Source organism: Triticum urartu, chromosome 7A (genome assembly GCF_056163025.1).
Source record: "Triticum urartu cultivar PI428250 chromosome 7A, HENAU_Tu73, whole genome shotgun sequence".
In the NCBI taxonomy this organism is placed as follows: domain Eukaryota; kingdom Viridiplantae; phylum Streptophyta; class Magnoliopsida; order Poales; family Poaceae; genus Triticum; species Triticum urartu.
The window spans coordinates 149,335,307-149,351,954 of record NC_141879.1 but is presented as its reverse complement, the minus strand read 5'-3'; the positions used below and the strand labels follow the sequence as shown (position 1 = coordinate 149,351,954).

At 48.2% G+C, this 16,648-nt stretch overlaps 2 protein-coding genes across 2 annotated transcripts; one reads left to right on the top strand and one right to left on the bottom strand.

Annotated features, from left to right (window-relative positions):
* Positions 1-205: 205 nt before the first annotated feature.
* MED6 (RNA polymerase transcriptional regulation mediator-like protein) lies at positions 206-3,840 on the bottom strand. The gene is made up of 5 exons (XM_048687306.2): positions 3,302-3,840; positions 3,029-3,203; positions 2,758-2,827; positions 832-941; positions 206-576 (listed from the first exon to the last, which is right to left on the bottom strand). The coding sequence occupies exons 1-5, from the start codon at positions 3,538-3,540 to the stop codon at positions 421-423; spliced, it is 750 nt and encodes a 249-aa protein (XP_048543263.1). The 5' UTR covers positions 3,541-3,840; the 3' UTR covers positions 206-420.
* A 4,248-nt stretch (positions 3,841-8,088) lies between these two features.
* On the top strand, positions 8,089-10,607 carry LOC125523652 (putative laccase-9). Its single transcript, XM_048688705.2, has 5 exons — positions 8,089-8,334; positions 8,467-8,618; positions 8,706-8,950; positions 9,044-10,132; positions 10,239-10,607. The coding sequence occupies exons 1-5, from the start codon at positions 8,224-8,226 to the stop codon at positions 10,367-10,369; spliced, it is 1,728 nt and encodes a 575-aa protein (XP_048544662.2). The 5' UTR covers positions 8,089-8,223; the 3' UTR covers positions 10,370-10,607.
* The last annotated feature ends 6,041 nt before the right edge of the window (positions 10,608-16,648 follow it).

Here is a 16,648-nt window from a genome sequence, read left to right as displayed (position 1 = left end):
ATGCGAGCCCTGGGTCAGCTTTCCAGGGACATCAAATTCCTTCTGGAGACAAGTTTTATCTAGTTATATAAAGTGTCCAGTATAGGCCCGGAGCATGTAACAAGCCTGCTCATTTTCAAGCAGCTTTGGGTGTGGGTAAAGTGGCCGATGACCATCATATACGGGTCTGTTTGATGTAGCAAATGCTGTGGCCAGCAATTCATCAGGAGTTTGAAAACCACAAACTGGCCTTACATAGCTATAAAGGATCAAGTCCAAGTGTACATTCAGAAAATGGTCTGCACCTTCCCAGCTCAGGAATTACAAATCTCTACTTATCATTTGCAATACAACATGCCATTAGCATGCCAGTAATTTTACCTGATTGATGGCACAATCTCATTGAAATCTTGCTAATTTTACTTGATTGACGGCACAATCTCATTGAAATCTTGGTCTTTTTGCTGGCCCTTGATCAATGATGGGGTCAATTGCAGGAGGCAATGGCTCCGAGGCCAACAGATCATCTGGCCCTTTCTCTTGTTCTGATGGGACATAACCATCCGGAAAGGGTGGAGGGGGAGGAGCAGGAGGCAGCTGCCAAGAAAGATGTCAAAAGTCCAGAGTAATTAGTAAATGGTTGACAAGGAGGTTCATGAACACACTTGGGAGTAAGATACAGCAGCAGAACTCGCATAAGGTGCATCAGACACAACTTTCTTGGGGACACACAATATGCATCAGTACATCTCATGTGCCTAGTGCACCGTATGTCTCCCCAATTTGCTTTTGCGTAACGGCCACCATCATGTTATCTAAAAATGATGTTTTGCTATCTAAAAATGATGTTACCTTTCGTTGCAAAGACATGAGGATGTGATCCACTCGTTTCAACTCCTTCAAGTCAATTGTTTCCTTTTGGGCCTTTGATTCAGAAGCTGCCGCATCAGCCTCTGTTTCCGCTGTAAATAACAAAACAAAAATTCCAGTTATGCTACTTTTGTTTCGCAACTTGCAGTAAATAAAAAGAATTGTAACATAAAAAGAATTAAAATGTAAGTTGTGAAGTACAGCAGCGGCAAGGAACCAATTTCCTGCAGGTGATCTTGCATGAACAACGCCAAAGTGCTAACTATCATTATTACAGATTATCAAAATTCGAGATAAGTAGTAGTTCAATCAACAATCTGTAATGCTAAATTTTATTTGTTTCAAACAGTGTATCCGTTCACATGGACTCAAACTTTATCTGGTAACTTCCAACCTACAAACAAAAACAAATTTCTTTGAACAGTTAAGCATATAAACTCCAATAACATAGAGAGAAATAGATATAAGAAAACCGGCGACAAAAAATAATGAATTATCTCTACTACATTGAAGGGGAGTTTGTTGGTTTCGCTTCCACCCCTCCCACCAATTTTTTTTCAAAACCATGCGATAACCCTCATTAAGTTTTTTTTTCAAACTGACCCCCACCTCCTTTTTTCTGGGAAAAGAAATCCCGTGAAAAACAATCAACAGAAATCAAATAAATCGCCAATAGCAAGAAATCTCTTGGAAGCAAACAACAAAATCAACTCACGTAGTTATACGTACACAATCCCAATCACATCATATCTTTGTTTACCTTCGCCGATGGATTCCATCCCCACAGCATATCTCAATCTCAACCCAATAAAAAATTTCCTACGTTGAACCACTAGAATAAAGTTGCCCCTGTTGCAACGACGGGTATTTAGCTAGTATTCCATTTTATTCTTGGAGCTTTACTCTTAGAAAACAAAAATATTGCCTATATCTAATTTTTTACCTGCAGAACTCATAATTTTGCAAAATATACGACTAAAAGTTGCAAAAGGCCATTTAACTAAAAGTTGCAAAAGACCATTTAACTAAAAGTTGCAAAACCTATGCACAAAATCTCATTTCCATTCATAATAATAATAAGAATTGTCCATTTAACCCAAATTTTTGCCTTTGTGCCGCCACCTACTGCTGGCTGCAAACACACCAGCTATAGCTGCACATGCCATAGCATAATAAACGGCTATCACACACTGATCAGTGTTAACTGCAGTTGACGAACCATGTTATAGAAACCAGATTCCCCAGAATTATGGATCCTGCTGGTACCAGATTTCAGAAATTGATAGGTTTTGGAGAATAACAGCGGTTTAATCAAGGCTAGAAACTGAAGCTTGACCGAAGAACTTAACAGAAATGAACTTTATTACTGAGTGAATAGAGCTTCAGAAAATCTGAACCCCTAGCCCAGTCAAAACAGAGTAAGCAATCTTTGGAGAGAAAGGGTAAATTGGCTATTTGAAATTAGTTTAACCATGGAAATCTGTCAAGAAACCAAAAAGGAACTTGAATTTTTTTTCTTTCACGAAGGAGTAAGGAATTAAATTCGGGACCGCTGAAAAGAAAATAGAGATGACTTTAGAGTTAGCATCTTTTAGGTCAACCTGCTGATTCTGAAACTTTGCTGCTAGGCATAAATCTCAACTCCTCTAGAAAATGAATACTTTTTTGTGAACCTAATGACGAACCAATTACTGCATTATCCTGACCAATTGTACCACTGCTTGTTAGTTTCATTCTTCCAGTCACGAACTACAATGCATAAAATCAGCTGGATGCTCAATACAAGTATATATTTCGCAGGCGATACAATAACTGGCCAAAACTACATCATGCATAAGTGATGTTTATTCAAGTAAGAAAAAGGGTAAAAGAAGAGGTAAAGAAGTGGATAAAATGTGAAGACCATACCATTACCAATCTTCTCCAATTTTGAGCATGCCGTAGAAAATGCTTTTGATATGTGATGCATAGCCCTACTCTGAAATGCCACAGGAGCAGAAAAGGGGAAACATTAATCAACCTAACACTCTGCAACTCGGATTGGCAAAATCACAGAAAAATTGTGCGAATGAAATAGCTCAACAATATACCACATTGCCATCGTTGTCAGTGAGTGAACTATAGAACCTCACTGCAGAATTTCTGAAAAAAAAAAGAATAAAAGGCTCTGGAGCTTTACTATGCGGGAGGCGAAAACGCTGCCAAGCAGGGGCGCCTGGTAGATGGAGCCGTCGAGGATGTAGTAGGCGAGCAAGGCGTCAGACTTCTCGGCGTTCGTCCTCTTCTGCTTGCGCATCACGAACAGGTGCGGCTCCATCACTTCGCTCAGCACGTACTCCAGCCCGGTCATCTTCCTGCGACCACCACAAGGAACGGAGCAATGAGTGACCCTCGCTACCGGCGAATTGGGCAGCGAGAGAGGAGGAGCGGGGAGGGGGAGCTAGGGTTTTACGTGAGCTGGGACATGTCGAGGGGGTGGATTTGGCGCGAGCGGAGGGACTCGTTGTTGCAGGTGATGTCGTAGAAGGGGGAGAGGGCGAAGTAGTCGAAGACGAGGTTGCGATCCAGCGGGTAGGTGTTGAGCCACAGCTGGTCGCGGAAGCAGATCCCCGTCATGTCCGTCCCCGGCGGGGGCGGGAGCGCCGCCGGGCCGTCGGCCGGCGGCGGTGGGGGCAGCGGCGTCGCTGACATCGCCCGGCAACAAAATCCCCAAGGGGCACCGCCGAAGTGCAGTTATGTGAAGATGCTGCGGGATCTGGGTCGCTGGCTCGCCGCTGCTGTGTGCCGGTAGGGTCGTGCCGTCGTGGGTCGGCTTCGGCCGACTCGCCGAGTCGCCGCGCTGCTGTGTGGGAGGCGGCTGATGCGCGTGCCGGCGGCCGGTGGGCGGCACCGCGGCGGACGGCGGCTGTTGCGACGGTGCCCGGTGGCGGCTGAGCGCTGCGTGCGTGCCGTGAGCTTGGGCTATGGGCTGCTGCGTGCTGTCTGCTGCTGTGCGCAGTGGTCAGAGTGTGGGCTGGGCCTAGGTATAATTTCTCTTTCTCCAGCGCTGGGCGGGCCACCGGCCCAGGTTGGCGGGAGCTCCTATATAGCGCTGTAGGCGCCGGTTCGCGTCGCTGGCGCCTGCACGGACCCGAACTGGGCCGGGCCAGGAAACGCAGCCAGGCACAGCGAGGTTTATAGATCGCAAAATTTTCTCAAAAAAAAAAAGATCGCAAAAAAAGCAGCAGAGTCAGGATTCGATCTCTGACCGCCACCGCAGTAGCATTCGAACTCAGCCACTACGCCGACCTTAGTATGCTGTTTATTTTAGGGACAAAAAATCTTTAGTATATACCCAGACTGTTATACTTATTATTTTATGATAAAATGAAAAGAAAAAGGAAATGAATGGACAATATAAAAAAGTGAATTTCAAAGAAAGTTCATAAAATTGAAAAGGTTCGTAAAAACTGAAAAAATATCATGAATTTGAGAAAACTTCAAATATTTGAAAAAAGTTCGCAAAATTTAGGATGAAGTTCATGAAAATTCAAAAAAAAAGTTCACAATTTTGGAAAAAGTTCACCCATATTGAAAATAGTTCACCCATATTGAACAAAAAGTTCACCAACTTTAAAAAGTTCATCGACTTTGAATAAAAAAGTTCATCAAATTTGAAAAAAAATAGTTCAATGGTTTTGAAAGAAGTTCGTTGATTTTGAAAAAGTTCATTGATTTGAAAATAGTTCATCGAAATTGAAAAAAAGTTCATCAATTTTGAAAAATAGTTTGTTGATTTTGAAAAAAAAAGTTCATGAAAATTGAAAAAAGGTTAATCAAATTTGAAAAAGTTCATAGAATTTCAAAATAGTTCATCGAATTCAAAGGGGTGCAGGGGGAACCTGGTCGTACAGAAAGGAAAGAAACAGAATACAAAAAAGGAAAAAGGAAAAAAAGAAAAAGAGTGAATAAAAGAGAGGAAAGTTCGTAAATTTTCAGAATCGGCTGCATGTTGGGGTGGTAACAGAAGCATGTAGCCACGGGTGAGGTATGAGGTTCGAGTAGCAACGTAGTCCATTACTTCCTCCGTTCGGAATTACTTTCATCGGAAATGAATATATCTAGACTAAAAACATAAAAGAAAAAACTCAGGCACCCCTACATGGGCCGGCCCAGCACGGAGCGCTGCAGGCGCCAGTTTGCGAAATGCACACAAACGGGCGCCTGCAGCGCTAAATAGGAAATGCCCAAGTTGGCCCTCATTTTTTTTGAGTGCTACCACACATGCCTCCGACAAACTAACCCTACCCAAAACCCTTTCCCCACTCGTGCCCTTTCCCGTCTGAAGCGTCAACGCCGCATTCGGACCAGAGCGGACGCGACCTCTCACTGGAGCCAGCATTAAAGCGGCGTGCCAGCCGAGAGCGTCATTTGCACCGCATCCTGGTGCACGCGCCTTCTCCGCGTTCAAATGATAAACCGTTCGTCTGCCTCCCTTCGTTAATCATGTTCGGTAGCCGAGAAACCTACTCCAACGCCGCCCGTCCATCTGTCTGCCGATCACTATTAACGCCACCAGGTCTGCCATCCGCCTGTTATTTAAACGCCCGGGCCAACAACAGCGGCATCCAACCTCCTCCGCTCCCTGCCTCCTCTCGGTACCACACCCGACGTGGCCTCCTCGAGCTCCGAAGGCCTGCATGCGGGACAACCTCTCGTCTGAATTAAAGAAGGAGATAGCCGCCACTGCGGCCGACAGGCGGACGAGCTCTCCAATGGCCAGCGTTGCGGATGATCCGGTGCCACCATCCTCGTCATCCCATGTAGACATCGCCATGGGCGAGGTGCGGGCTCACTACACCGATGTGGTGTTGGAAGGATGGGAGGCCACGTTCAGTAGCACAGATCTACCAGGCCTACAACCTTCACCTTTTCCGCGAGCACAAGCACATGGAGGAGCAACTCGCCACCGCCACGGGCATCATGACAGCTGTAGACATGGACGAGCAGGAGGCTCTGCTCCTATCCTACCACTGCGCCCGCGACATCCGTCGTGAGCGCTTGCAGTACCGTCTCCTACAGACGGAGAAAGAAAGCCACATTTCAAGAGATTGACGAGGCGGCGAATGAAGTGTACAACAAGGACGAGGATGACGTCGCCAGCTCTGCATCGGTCGCGTCCTCCACCATGACAATGAAGCAGGCACATTCGCGGGCACCGCCGGCAACAAGGAAGCGTAGAGCATGGAAGGACGTCGGCACTCGGTTCCCACGAAGTCCATCACTTCTCCCCTTTCGTTGAAGCTAAGCTTTGGTGTGCTCATCATCATCGTTCGATTAGCCACTTGCTGGTTTTCGCGGAGGCTGGGCTTCATTTTCCGGGGCTCATGGTCGTCCGACGAGTTGGTAGACATGGGAAGCGTGTAGGGGCAATCATTAGACTAGTGTTTAGTCCAAATATATCGAAAACAAAATGCATGTGCTCCGATTTGGATGAAGATTAGTCGTTTTAAAAAAAACATCCAGGTTTTAATTAAATTCATCTGTTTTGTTTAAATTTGCATCAAATTTGTTTAGTTCCGATAAATTCCATTCGAAAAGTCTCCGGACATTTGCGGATGTGGTTGGATGGCTAGCTCCCGCATCAGTGTTTGCCGACTGCTCCCCATCGGCCCGGCCCCCATAGCCGGCTCTCGCATCAGTATCTACACACATTTGTAGGCCTTTTAAATTGAGATATTCACAATTTTTTTAAAAATCCTCATTAAAAAAATTCTAAATTTTAAAAAATGTTCATGAAATTAGAAATATAAGAGTAAAAGAATAAGGAACCAAAAAAATCAAAAGATAGAAAAAAAATTCAAGGTTCTAGAACCTTCCCAAACCGGTGTGAAGGAAAACAAAGAAATAGGCGGCGAGCAGCTCTGATTGTCCATGTTAGGGGAATAGGATCCCCAATATCCGTTGGAGCTTCCGGAAGCGCGTGAAAATATTTTTTGAAATGTCAAGAAAAATTCAATAAAAAATCTATGTGGTTCTTTGTCACATCCAAGTGCTACATATAAATTTGTAGGCAAAAAAATTTAAACATTTTGATCTTTGCAAAAAAAAAACCACCAAACGTCATTCCAGAATGTCATGCTAAATTTGTTTTTCTTTTCACCAGGGAAACACCGCTGCTCGTTTTGCATGAATCTTTTTAAGGATGTTTGCGACACTAACACGATCATCTAAAAAATCAGAATTTTTAATAATATTATAATATTTTTTTTGTTTACTATTCACGCGGAAGCCCGCGCTCCAGGGAGGCAAAACGCCATTCGATAGGATCCACCATTCAACGGTCGCACCGCGGTTTGACAGTCCCGATTGACGGTCGGACATGCATGCATGCATGGTTGTTTCCCTTGGAATCGATTGCGTCGTCGATCAGGTCTCCCGGGTGCCACAAATCTCAGCACGACTTTCATTTCCTCACGCGTTGACGAGCTTTGCTCGTTCCTGCTACAAAAACGAGCCACTACTATCGCTCACAACAATAACGTCAAAATAGAACGAACATGGCAAAAGGAAAAACGTCAAAATAGAACCAACATGGCAGCTCCATGCATCCAGATGAGGCGAAAACAGGAATGGATGCATGCATCGACCCACCACACGTTCCAAAAGCCCCTCGTGTGTTTTCTGATTGATTTTCCAGAAGTTGCACCTACGTCGTACGTGCTTGGATGGACTAATTATTAATCCCGTGGGCGGTTGGCGCAAAGGGTTAAAGGCTTTGAGCCTTTGACGCTGTCGTCGTCGCATCATGCATGGCAGCGACCAACCAACGGTTAATAGCAAAAATACAGTTTTGCTAAAGCATATCTAAATGTGTCATAAGTATTGCACATCTAAATCCTATATTATTGATCTTACGTTAAGATTTGTGTGGATATTTTCTTTTTTTTTTCTTTTCCTCTTTGTGCTTGATTCACTTACTTGGATGTGCAATAATCAAAGTACATCTAGATGTGTCCTAGACACTCCCAAATAAATAAATTAATCGATCTAGGGGCAACTGCATGTGCATGGGAGGCTTCTGCCAAAGCCTCCACTTTCCATAGCGATTGCCGATTATAACTTTGACAAGAAGCTAATCATATGTATGGAACCATGCACATCAGCACACGCATCGTCGACCGGGCTCGATCTTGTCGCCCATACGTACGATCTATAAATACCTCGTGCGTCTGCTTGGAGTTGCCATCATCGGTCCATTCCATCCCACACATTAGTTTCCACATTTGCTCAAGCAGCAGCTTCATAACTTGTGGCTCGCTTCTTAACTAATCTCCGACGGTTCACGGTCGAGCTGAGCAGAGCTCGGTGAGTGGCGACGGCCGTCGGCCGGCGATGGGTATGGCTAAGATACCGGTGGTGCTTTGGTTACTTGGGGCGGTGTTAGCGCTGGGAGTTTCCGTTAGCCCCGCTCAGGGCGCCAAGACTCGCTACCACGATTTCTTTGTAAGTCTGCTTGCATTTATTCCCATTCATTTCTATCTAGTAATATCAATTTCTCTTAATTAACATGTACACATGCCATCTCAGCATATGATCATAAACTTACTTGTGGCGTTCGTGCATCCTGTTTGGCAGATTAAAGAGAGCAACCACACGAGGCTCTGCAAGGAGAGGACCGTCCTCACCGTGAACGGGCAGTTCCCCGGCCCCGCCATCTACGCGCGCAAGGGCGACCTCGTCATCGTCAACGTCTACAACCAAGGCGATAAAAACATCACCATCCACTGGTAAGTTATAGTTAGCCTGGCTGCCGGCCGTTCATTGCATATAACCATCAGAAAACCTATCTTCTGACGTGACATATGTGTACACAGGCATGGTGTTGACCAGCCACGCAACCCGTGGTCCGACGGGCCGGAGTACATTACCCAGTGTCCCATCCGCCCCGGCGGCAACTTCACCTACCGGGTCATCTTATCCGAGGAAGAGGGTACGCTCTGGTGGCACGCGCACAGCGACTTCGACCGCACCACAGTCCATGGCGCCATTGTCATCCACCCCAAGCTCGGAACCACCTTCCCTTTCAAGAAGCCACACAAAGAGATACCCGTCATCCTTGGTATATTCATTACTTCCATCCATGCTTATCTTGAAGCCAAGTTGTCGTTGCTTGAATGTCGTTAACGTGATATGTTCCATCTCATGCATGCAGGTGAGTGGTGGAATGCTGACGTGAACCATCTGCTCGAGGAGGCGCAGCGGAACGGCGGCGAGATCAACATCTCGGACGCGAACACCATCAACGGACAGCCGGGAGACCTGTTCCCGTGCTCCAAGGCCGGCACCTACAAGATACCGGTGCAGCACGGCAAGACGTACCTGCTCCGGATCATCAACGCGGGGCTCTCCAACGACCTCTTCTTCAGCGTCGCCGGGCACAACCTCACCGTGGTCGGCACCGACGGCCACTACACTAAGCCGTTCGCCGTCAAGCACATCATGATCGCGCCAGGTCAAACCATGGACGCGCTTCTCGAGGCCAACCGCGCCGATGGCGGTCGGTACTACATGGCCGCGAGGACATTCGCGTCCAACCTCAACATCGAGGTCAACAACAGCACCGCCACCGCCATCGTGGAATACATGGACGACGCACCGGGACGTATGGCCCCGCCGGAGTTCCCTACAAACCTTCCGGGCGTCAACGACATCGACTCGGCGACGGCATACACGGCGCAGCTCCGGTCGCTGGGCAGCAAGGACCACCCAGTGGACGTGCCGAGGCAGGTCGACGAGCGCATGCTCGTCACCATCGCCGTCAACGTGCTCCCCTGCGCGCCCAACGAGACGTGCGGGGGCCCCGACGGCAACCGCCAAGCGGCGAGCCTCAACAACGTCAGCTTCGTGAACCCGTCCGTCGACATCCTCGGAGCCTACTACCGCTCCGTCCGTGGCGTGTTCGACACAGACTTCCCCAACAAGCCGCCCTTCTTCTTCAACTTCACGGACGTCGACAACGACCCCGTCGAGCGCTGGGCCACCAAGCGCGGCACCAAGGTGAAGGTGGTGGAGTACGGCGCCGTCGTGGAGGTGGTGTTCCAGGACACCTCCATCCTTGGCGCCGAGAACCACCCCATGCACCTGCACGGCTTCACGTTCTACGTGGTAGGGAGAGGGTTCGGTAATTTTGACGAGCAGAAGGACCCGGCCACCTATAACTTGGTCGACCCGCCGCACCAGAACACCGTCTCCGTGCCCAAAGCTGGCTGGGCCGCAATCCGATTCCGCGCGGCGAATCCTGGTGAGTTTAACTTTATATTCAGCTTTTGGGCTATGCCTGTGAAATTCGTTGGAGCGAACTAATCAAGTGCCAATCTCTAATGTTTTGTGTATGTGCTCTTTCTTAGGTGTCTGGTTCATGCATTGCCATTTTGATCGCCATGTGGTGTGGGGAATGAGCACCGTCTTCATCGAGAAGGATGGCAAGGCTCCTGAAGCTAAAATGATGCCTCCGCCTCCCAACATGCCTACCTGCTAAATAATCCACATGCAAAATGGCGGACATATGCAGTACAATCAAGCCAATAAATTGTTTAGTTGACTGATTTTTATCATTGATTTATTATATTGTTTATCATTTAAGCATAGTGTGTGAAATACACGGGCCAGCTGAGGCCCATGTGACTAGAAGTTGAGTTTTCTATTCGTTTGGCTGGATGGGAAAAGTAATTTTCTTTATTGGGTAAATGTTCTTGTTGTTCAATACCTATATATGAATTAAGAATATTTCGTTATGGTATGGATTCCGGTTATACGCATTGTCTTAGTTTCTTGTACAAAAGGTTTGCACTTTTGCATCATGGAGTTCAAGCAATAGTTCTAAAAGGGCTCATCATTTCTCTAGTAAAAACCACTCGCTACACCCCTTCTCAAGCAATAATTCTAAAACGGCTCATCATTCCGGTTATAGGTATGTTCGGTAACAAGTTTTGGGCATCTGTTACATAAAAAGTCGCGTATTGACCAAAATGAAGATTTATCGTACTAAGACAACCCAGCGCATTAAATATGCACGAAAGGCTCCTAAGACCTCCTTTGATTCATAGGATAGAAATATTGTAGGAATAGGAACTTCATAGAAATTGAGATGACATGCATCTCAATTTCTGTAAAGAAAGAGATGTCATTTGATGTATAGGATAGGAATTTTTCATTGAGTCCAGGCTAATACTTTTTTCCTTTGAAATGCGTAGGATTGGACCTATCCTACATAGAAATAGCACTAAAAAAAAGACACATTCGTGACATATTCGGCCAAATGAAATTTCTTTCTGTCATACTTATGACACTTCTATGACAATAATTGTGACAAAACATGGTATCATCATAGATGTGGTGGGGTCCTACTTCTATGACAAAAAAACATGACAGAAAATGGGCTTTTCGTCCTGAGCGGGCCGGAGACGCGGCTGCATGACATTCTTTGGGCTGTCCATGACGGAAAAAATCGTGGTAAAAGCGAGGGCGAGGAAAATATCGGGGTGTTCCCTGTTACGGTGGGTGGTCGGGGCCGAGCGATGCGCGTTTCTCTCGTACACGCACGCGCGTGGGTGCGAGGCGTTAGGCTCTAACTGAATTCGAGCGATTGCACTGCAGGTTACGCGTTACTGAATCCGAGCGATCGATCGATGGCTGTTAACTGAACCCGATCGAACGATTCCTTCGCTACTGCTGCTAACTAAAGCCGATCGATGCTGCCTCTGGATGAACAGTGAGCGTTGCTGGGGAGTTTGGATGAACAGTTCCCGATGAGGGTGGATGAACAGGACCCCGTGGTGTTGTCTCTGGATGAACAGGACCCCGATCGATTGAACCGGTTGGGGCTGGATGAACAGGACCCCGTGGAGGGCTGGATGAACAGGACCACCCCGTGGAGGGCGGGATGAACAGTAGACGGTGGAGGGCTGGATGAACAGTATCCCGTGGAGGGGTGGTTGAACATGAGCCCGTGGAGAGGCTTGTTGAACAGTAGTCGGTGGAGTAGCGTGCGGTGGAGTCTGGATGAACAGGAGCCCATGGATGAACAGTCACAGGTGGAGGCTGAAGGAGGTCGACGGTGGATGAATAGTAGCCCGTGGAGGCTGGAGGGGGTCGACGGTGGAGATGAGCAGTATCCCGTGGAGTCCCGTTTTGCGGTACGCCACACCCCTCCCGATGAACAGGACCCCCGTTTCGACCGTAGCGCTCCAACACAAGTCTGTTTCCTCCGTTTTGCGGTACGCCACACCCCTCCTGATCAACAGGACCCCCGTTTTGACTCTAGGAGGTCTGTTTCCTCCGTTTTGCGGTACGCCAGACCCCTCCCGATGAACATGATCCCATTTCGAACGTGGCCGGTCGAACACAAGGCCGTTTCCTCCGTTCTGCGGTATGCCAGGCCTCGTTTTCATCGGCTGTTCCGTCCAAGCCCTCCCGATGAACACGACGACGCATTCCGTTCTGACCCAGCCGGTTGGCTCCCCATGAACACGATGACGACGCAGTTTCTCTGTTCTGACCCAGTCATGTACACGAGCCCTGGCCGTACGTATGCGCGAGTAGGCGTTCGAGACCCTGCCCATATGTACGTACGTGGCCATATTTTCTTTCTTGCACACTGGCCGTTGTACGTACGTGTACATGCTACGTGCGCGCCTCTACTACGACACGCGCGCGCCTCTACATCGATCGGTATGTACGTACACGTTCACGATCAGAATGACAACGCTACGTACGCTTCGACCAAGTGGGTCCCGACTGTCAGGCACTTCCTTGCATGCGAAGATGTAGCTGGTGGGTCCCAGCAGTCAGGGGGGCGAATCGTTTTTTTGCCAAGACGCACTTCCTTGCGTGTGAAGATGTAGCTGGTGGGTCTAGCAGTCAGGGGGAAACCTTTTTTCGCGAAATACGGTGGCCCGTCCGGTGGGTCCCCGCTGTCAGGTGGAGGAATAATAATTTTTCACGTAAGAAGGAGGCACTTCATTGCTGCGGCCGTGGACCCAGCTGTCATATTCTCCACGTACAGTCCACGTCCGATGGAAACCGTTCCTTGACCACGTTGACCACGACGCGCCAAGAGCACCAGGGCGGTGGACGACGGCGAGGCCTAGGAAGGGGACGACGCAGAGTCGGGGAAGACGCGACAGTGGAAGCCCGCGCGGAGAGGAGTACGAGGGTTCACTGGTTCGGCTGCGGTGTGAGGCTGCCATCACCGCAGGGCCTGGCCAGCGGTGGGAATAGTAGGGGGAGGTGAGGCCTCTGTGGCAGCACAGCCGGCCACGGGAGGCAGGAGCATGTGGCACGACCGGCGCTGCTTTGGGCGGCTGGAGCAAGAAGACTAGAGGTTGAAGAAGCACTACGGCCGTTGGATAGACATCGTACGGTCATTAGAGCTAAAACCGTTCATATTGACTAAGTTGACAAAGCACTCCATCCCCGTCAACTTAGTAGGCCCACAAGTCAGCCTCCCACCAAGGTGGGTCCCGACCAGCAGGGGGAGTATTCATTTTTTTGTGCATAATAAGGAGGCACTTTCGATGGTTCTGAACTGACAGCGGGGGGAACGTTTTTTCGCGCAATACGGTGGCCCGTCCGGTGGGTCCCAGCAGTCAGGGGGGAAAGTTTTTTTTCATGAAATACGGTGGCCCATCCGGTGGGTCCCTGCTGTTAGGTGAAGGAATCATTATTTTCCACGTAATAAGAAGGCACTTCCTTGCTGCGGTGGTGGACCCAGCTATCAGCCTCTCCACGTACAGTCCACGTCCGATGGAAGCCGTTCCTTGACCACGTTGACCACGCCGCGCCGAGAGCACCAGGGCGATGGACGACGGCGAGGCCTAGGAAGGGAACGACGCGGAGCCGGGGAAGACACGACAGTGGAAGCCCGCGAGGAGAGGAGTATGAGGGTTCACTGGTTCGGCTGCGGTGTGAGGCTGCCATCGCCGCAGAATAACAGGGGGTGTGGGTGAGTAGAGGGATGGCCTGGCCAACGGTGGGAGTAGTAGGGGGCGGTGAGGCCTCCGCGGTATCATAGCCGGCCACGGGAGGCAGGAGCACGCGGCACGACCGACGCTGCTTTGGGCGGCTGGAGCAAGAAGACCAGAGGTTGAAGAAGCACTACGACCGTTGGATGGACATCGTACGGTCACTGCAGCTAGAATCGTTTATACTGACTAAGTTGACAAAGCCCTTGGTACTTGTCAACTTAGTAGGCCCACAGGTCAGCCTCCGAAACGGTGCGCCCAGATGTCAGGGGGAGAAATCATTTTTTGGGCGGCTGAAGCAAGAATATCCGAGATTGAAGAAGAAGCACGACATCCGTTGGATGGACATCCAACGGCCACAGCTGCCAGAACCGTGTGTTGTTGACAAAGCCTTGCATACGCGTCAATTTAGTTTTTTAGGGGACGCGTCAACTTAGAAGGCCCACAAGTGTGTGGCAGAGAATATATATCCCATTTGCAATTTGTAAGAATGTACAACCCATTTTCTAGCTAGGACAACGATTAATAATTTCAACCAACCGCTTAAAATAGAATTCAAAAAAATTCCCACATTTTTATGGGAACCGAAATATTTTTATCCGAAATTTCTAATCAAATTAAATATAATTTCAAAATAAAGTTGTATTACGTTAAAATCCAACGAAATATTGCGCGTGCAACAAGTAATAAAATTAAAATTTCAAATTTCAAAAATAATATATTTTTAAAACTAATTACGCGTTTGGTGCATTTTTTATAGTTACTGTCCAGTTATTATAATTACATCCCATTTATTATTTCTTAAAGTCCATTTTCTTGTTAAGCCTAATCCATACCTCCTAGGAAAGTTTGCAGCCCAGCGGGACGGAGAATAACAAGTTGACCCAGATATTGTGTACAACTGTCGGCCCAGTTGCATTGCTGATATTGAGAAAAAAGGCATGTGTAGTAAGTACAACCTAACATGGCTACTCAGCCCACATTCAGCGACGCCGGAAAGGCCCAAACAAGGCTTCTGTACAACCTTTCTAAGTCAGTGAGCTCAATTAATAACTTAAGAAAAAAGTTAGATTACAGTGAAACCTAATTAAAAGTTGTCACGAGCAAAGAAATAATTCAACGGGTCCCACTTGTGCGTGTGTGTGTGTGATAGAGAGAGACCCATCGGTCGATGCTCGTAAATACATCTTTCTCAGCCATATGCATTGCTGATGCTCATTAAAAACTTATATAGTTGACACAATCATATAGAACATCATAGCACACTGAACTTGCATACAAAAATTTGACACAGGCTGCACAATCAGGATGGAAGCAGTGGATCGCTACGGGTAGGGCTATGTTGAAACCAACGAACTTGTACATAACGGTTCATCCCTTGAATGCTGTGCAAAGAAAACAGACAGACAACACAATAAGTTCTGCTAGCACATTAAGTTGACGTACAACCCTTTCTAAAAAAGTTCAGGCACAAAATTAGAACATGTCACAATCAAATGTACTGGCACATCAGTGCTTCACACCCATAGCTCGGATTTAACTAGTATCTGACAAGATTCAGTTGTTACCTCAAATTGAAGCACATCCAGGTAGCCAGCCCTGCCTCTTCTCCCAAAGAAGCAATGGCCTCCACCGCGCGATGTAGTAGGCCCTGTGCCATCCATCGTTCCGAGCAACACGGGGAAAGTCTGACGTTGACTTATGTAATGGACGTCATCGACGGACCCTGGCACCAGTGGCGGCGGCAGGACTTCGATTGATGGATTGACCACTTCTTCAACATGCACGAACACTCGATACAGGTACATCCCTAACGTGGTCCGCGGCGGCTTTGGTGGTGACGAATAGTACAACCCCGGTTCCTGCACCAGTATCTCAACACCTCACCTTCGGTATGGTGGACGGCTTCTTCATCCATGCCATAACCGTCAGAGCCCAGCTGTCTGGAGGAACAAACATACTTACTAGCTCACCTCCAAGGTCGTTGATAAGCTCATTCATGGACTCGTTGTTCCAAGCACGTCGAGGCATGCCGTGGAAGGTAATCTTTGTTAAAAACTCAAGCTCAGAGGGCACCGAGCCCCATCCTGGGTGCCACCGATCAAAGGTCACCAGCGCGCCATCGCAGAACAAACGCCGAGAAGATTCGAACACACGACTGCAGTCGAAAGTTGTCCGGAACCTGACAAAGAAATCATCCGGTGGCAGACAGACTTCGACGAGCAAGTCACTTATTTGGATGCTGTGTGCAATGCCAAGAGCTTTGACAAGGTCGTCCGGCGAGACGGGAGGCCGGTCGCCATTGATGGTTAGCATCAGCACTTTGCCGGCAAATTGGTCATCAAGCGCCGCCATGCCACTGTTGAGCGACATCACGCAGTGACCGAAGGCATGACGGACCTTAGGATCTCCGGCTCGGAGATCCGCGTTGACCGGCGACATGATAGTGAGCTTGAGTACAGGGAGTACAGGAGGGGGATTTGGGGGAACTGGAGTAGGAATCGAGATTCCAGAGGTGGGGGAGGGGCGGGAGATTGGGGATGAAAAGGTAGCTTGAATTTTGAACACGTGCCAATATGCTCTCGGCGCGCAAGCGCACGAAAACACCAGTGGTGCCCACATGTCGGCCTAAGAGTCCTTATTCTTTCTTTTTTGGAGAGCCCGACCTTTTTTAGGATCTTTTGAGAGCCTGTCCTGAGAGTCATAATTGACCTGTTTGGCATTGCGTTACTACTCGACCCATATTCAACGACACCTCACTGGCCCAAACAAGTGTACATCATCGAAAAGACACT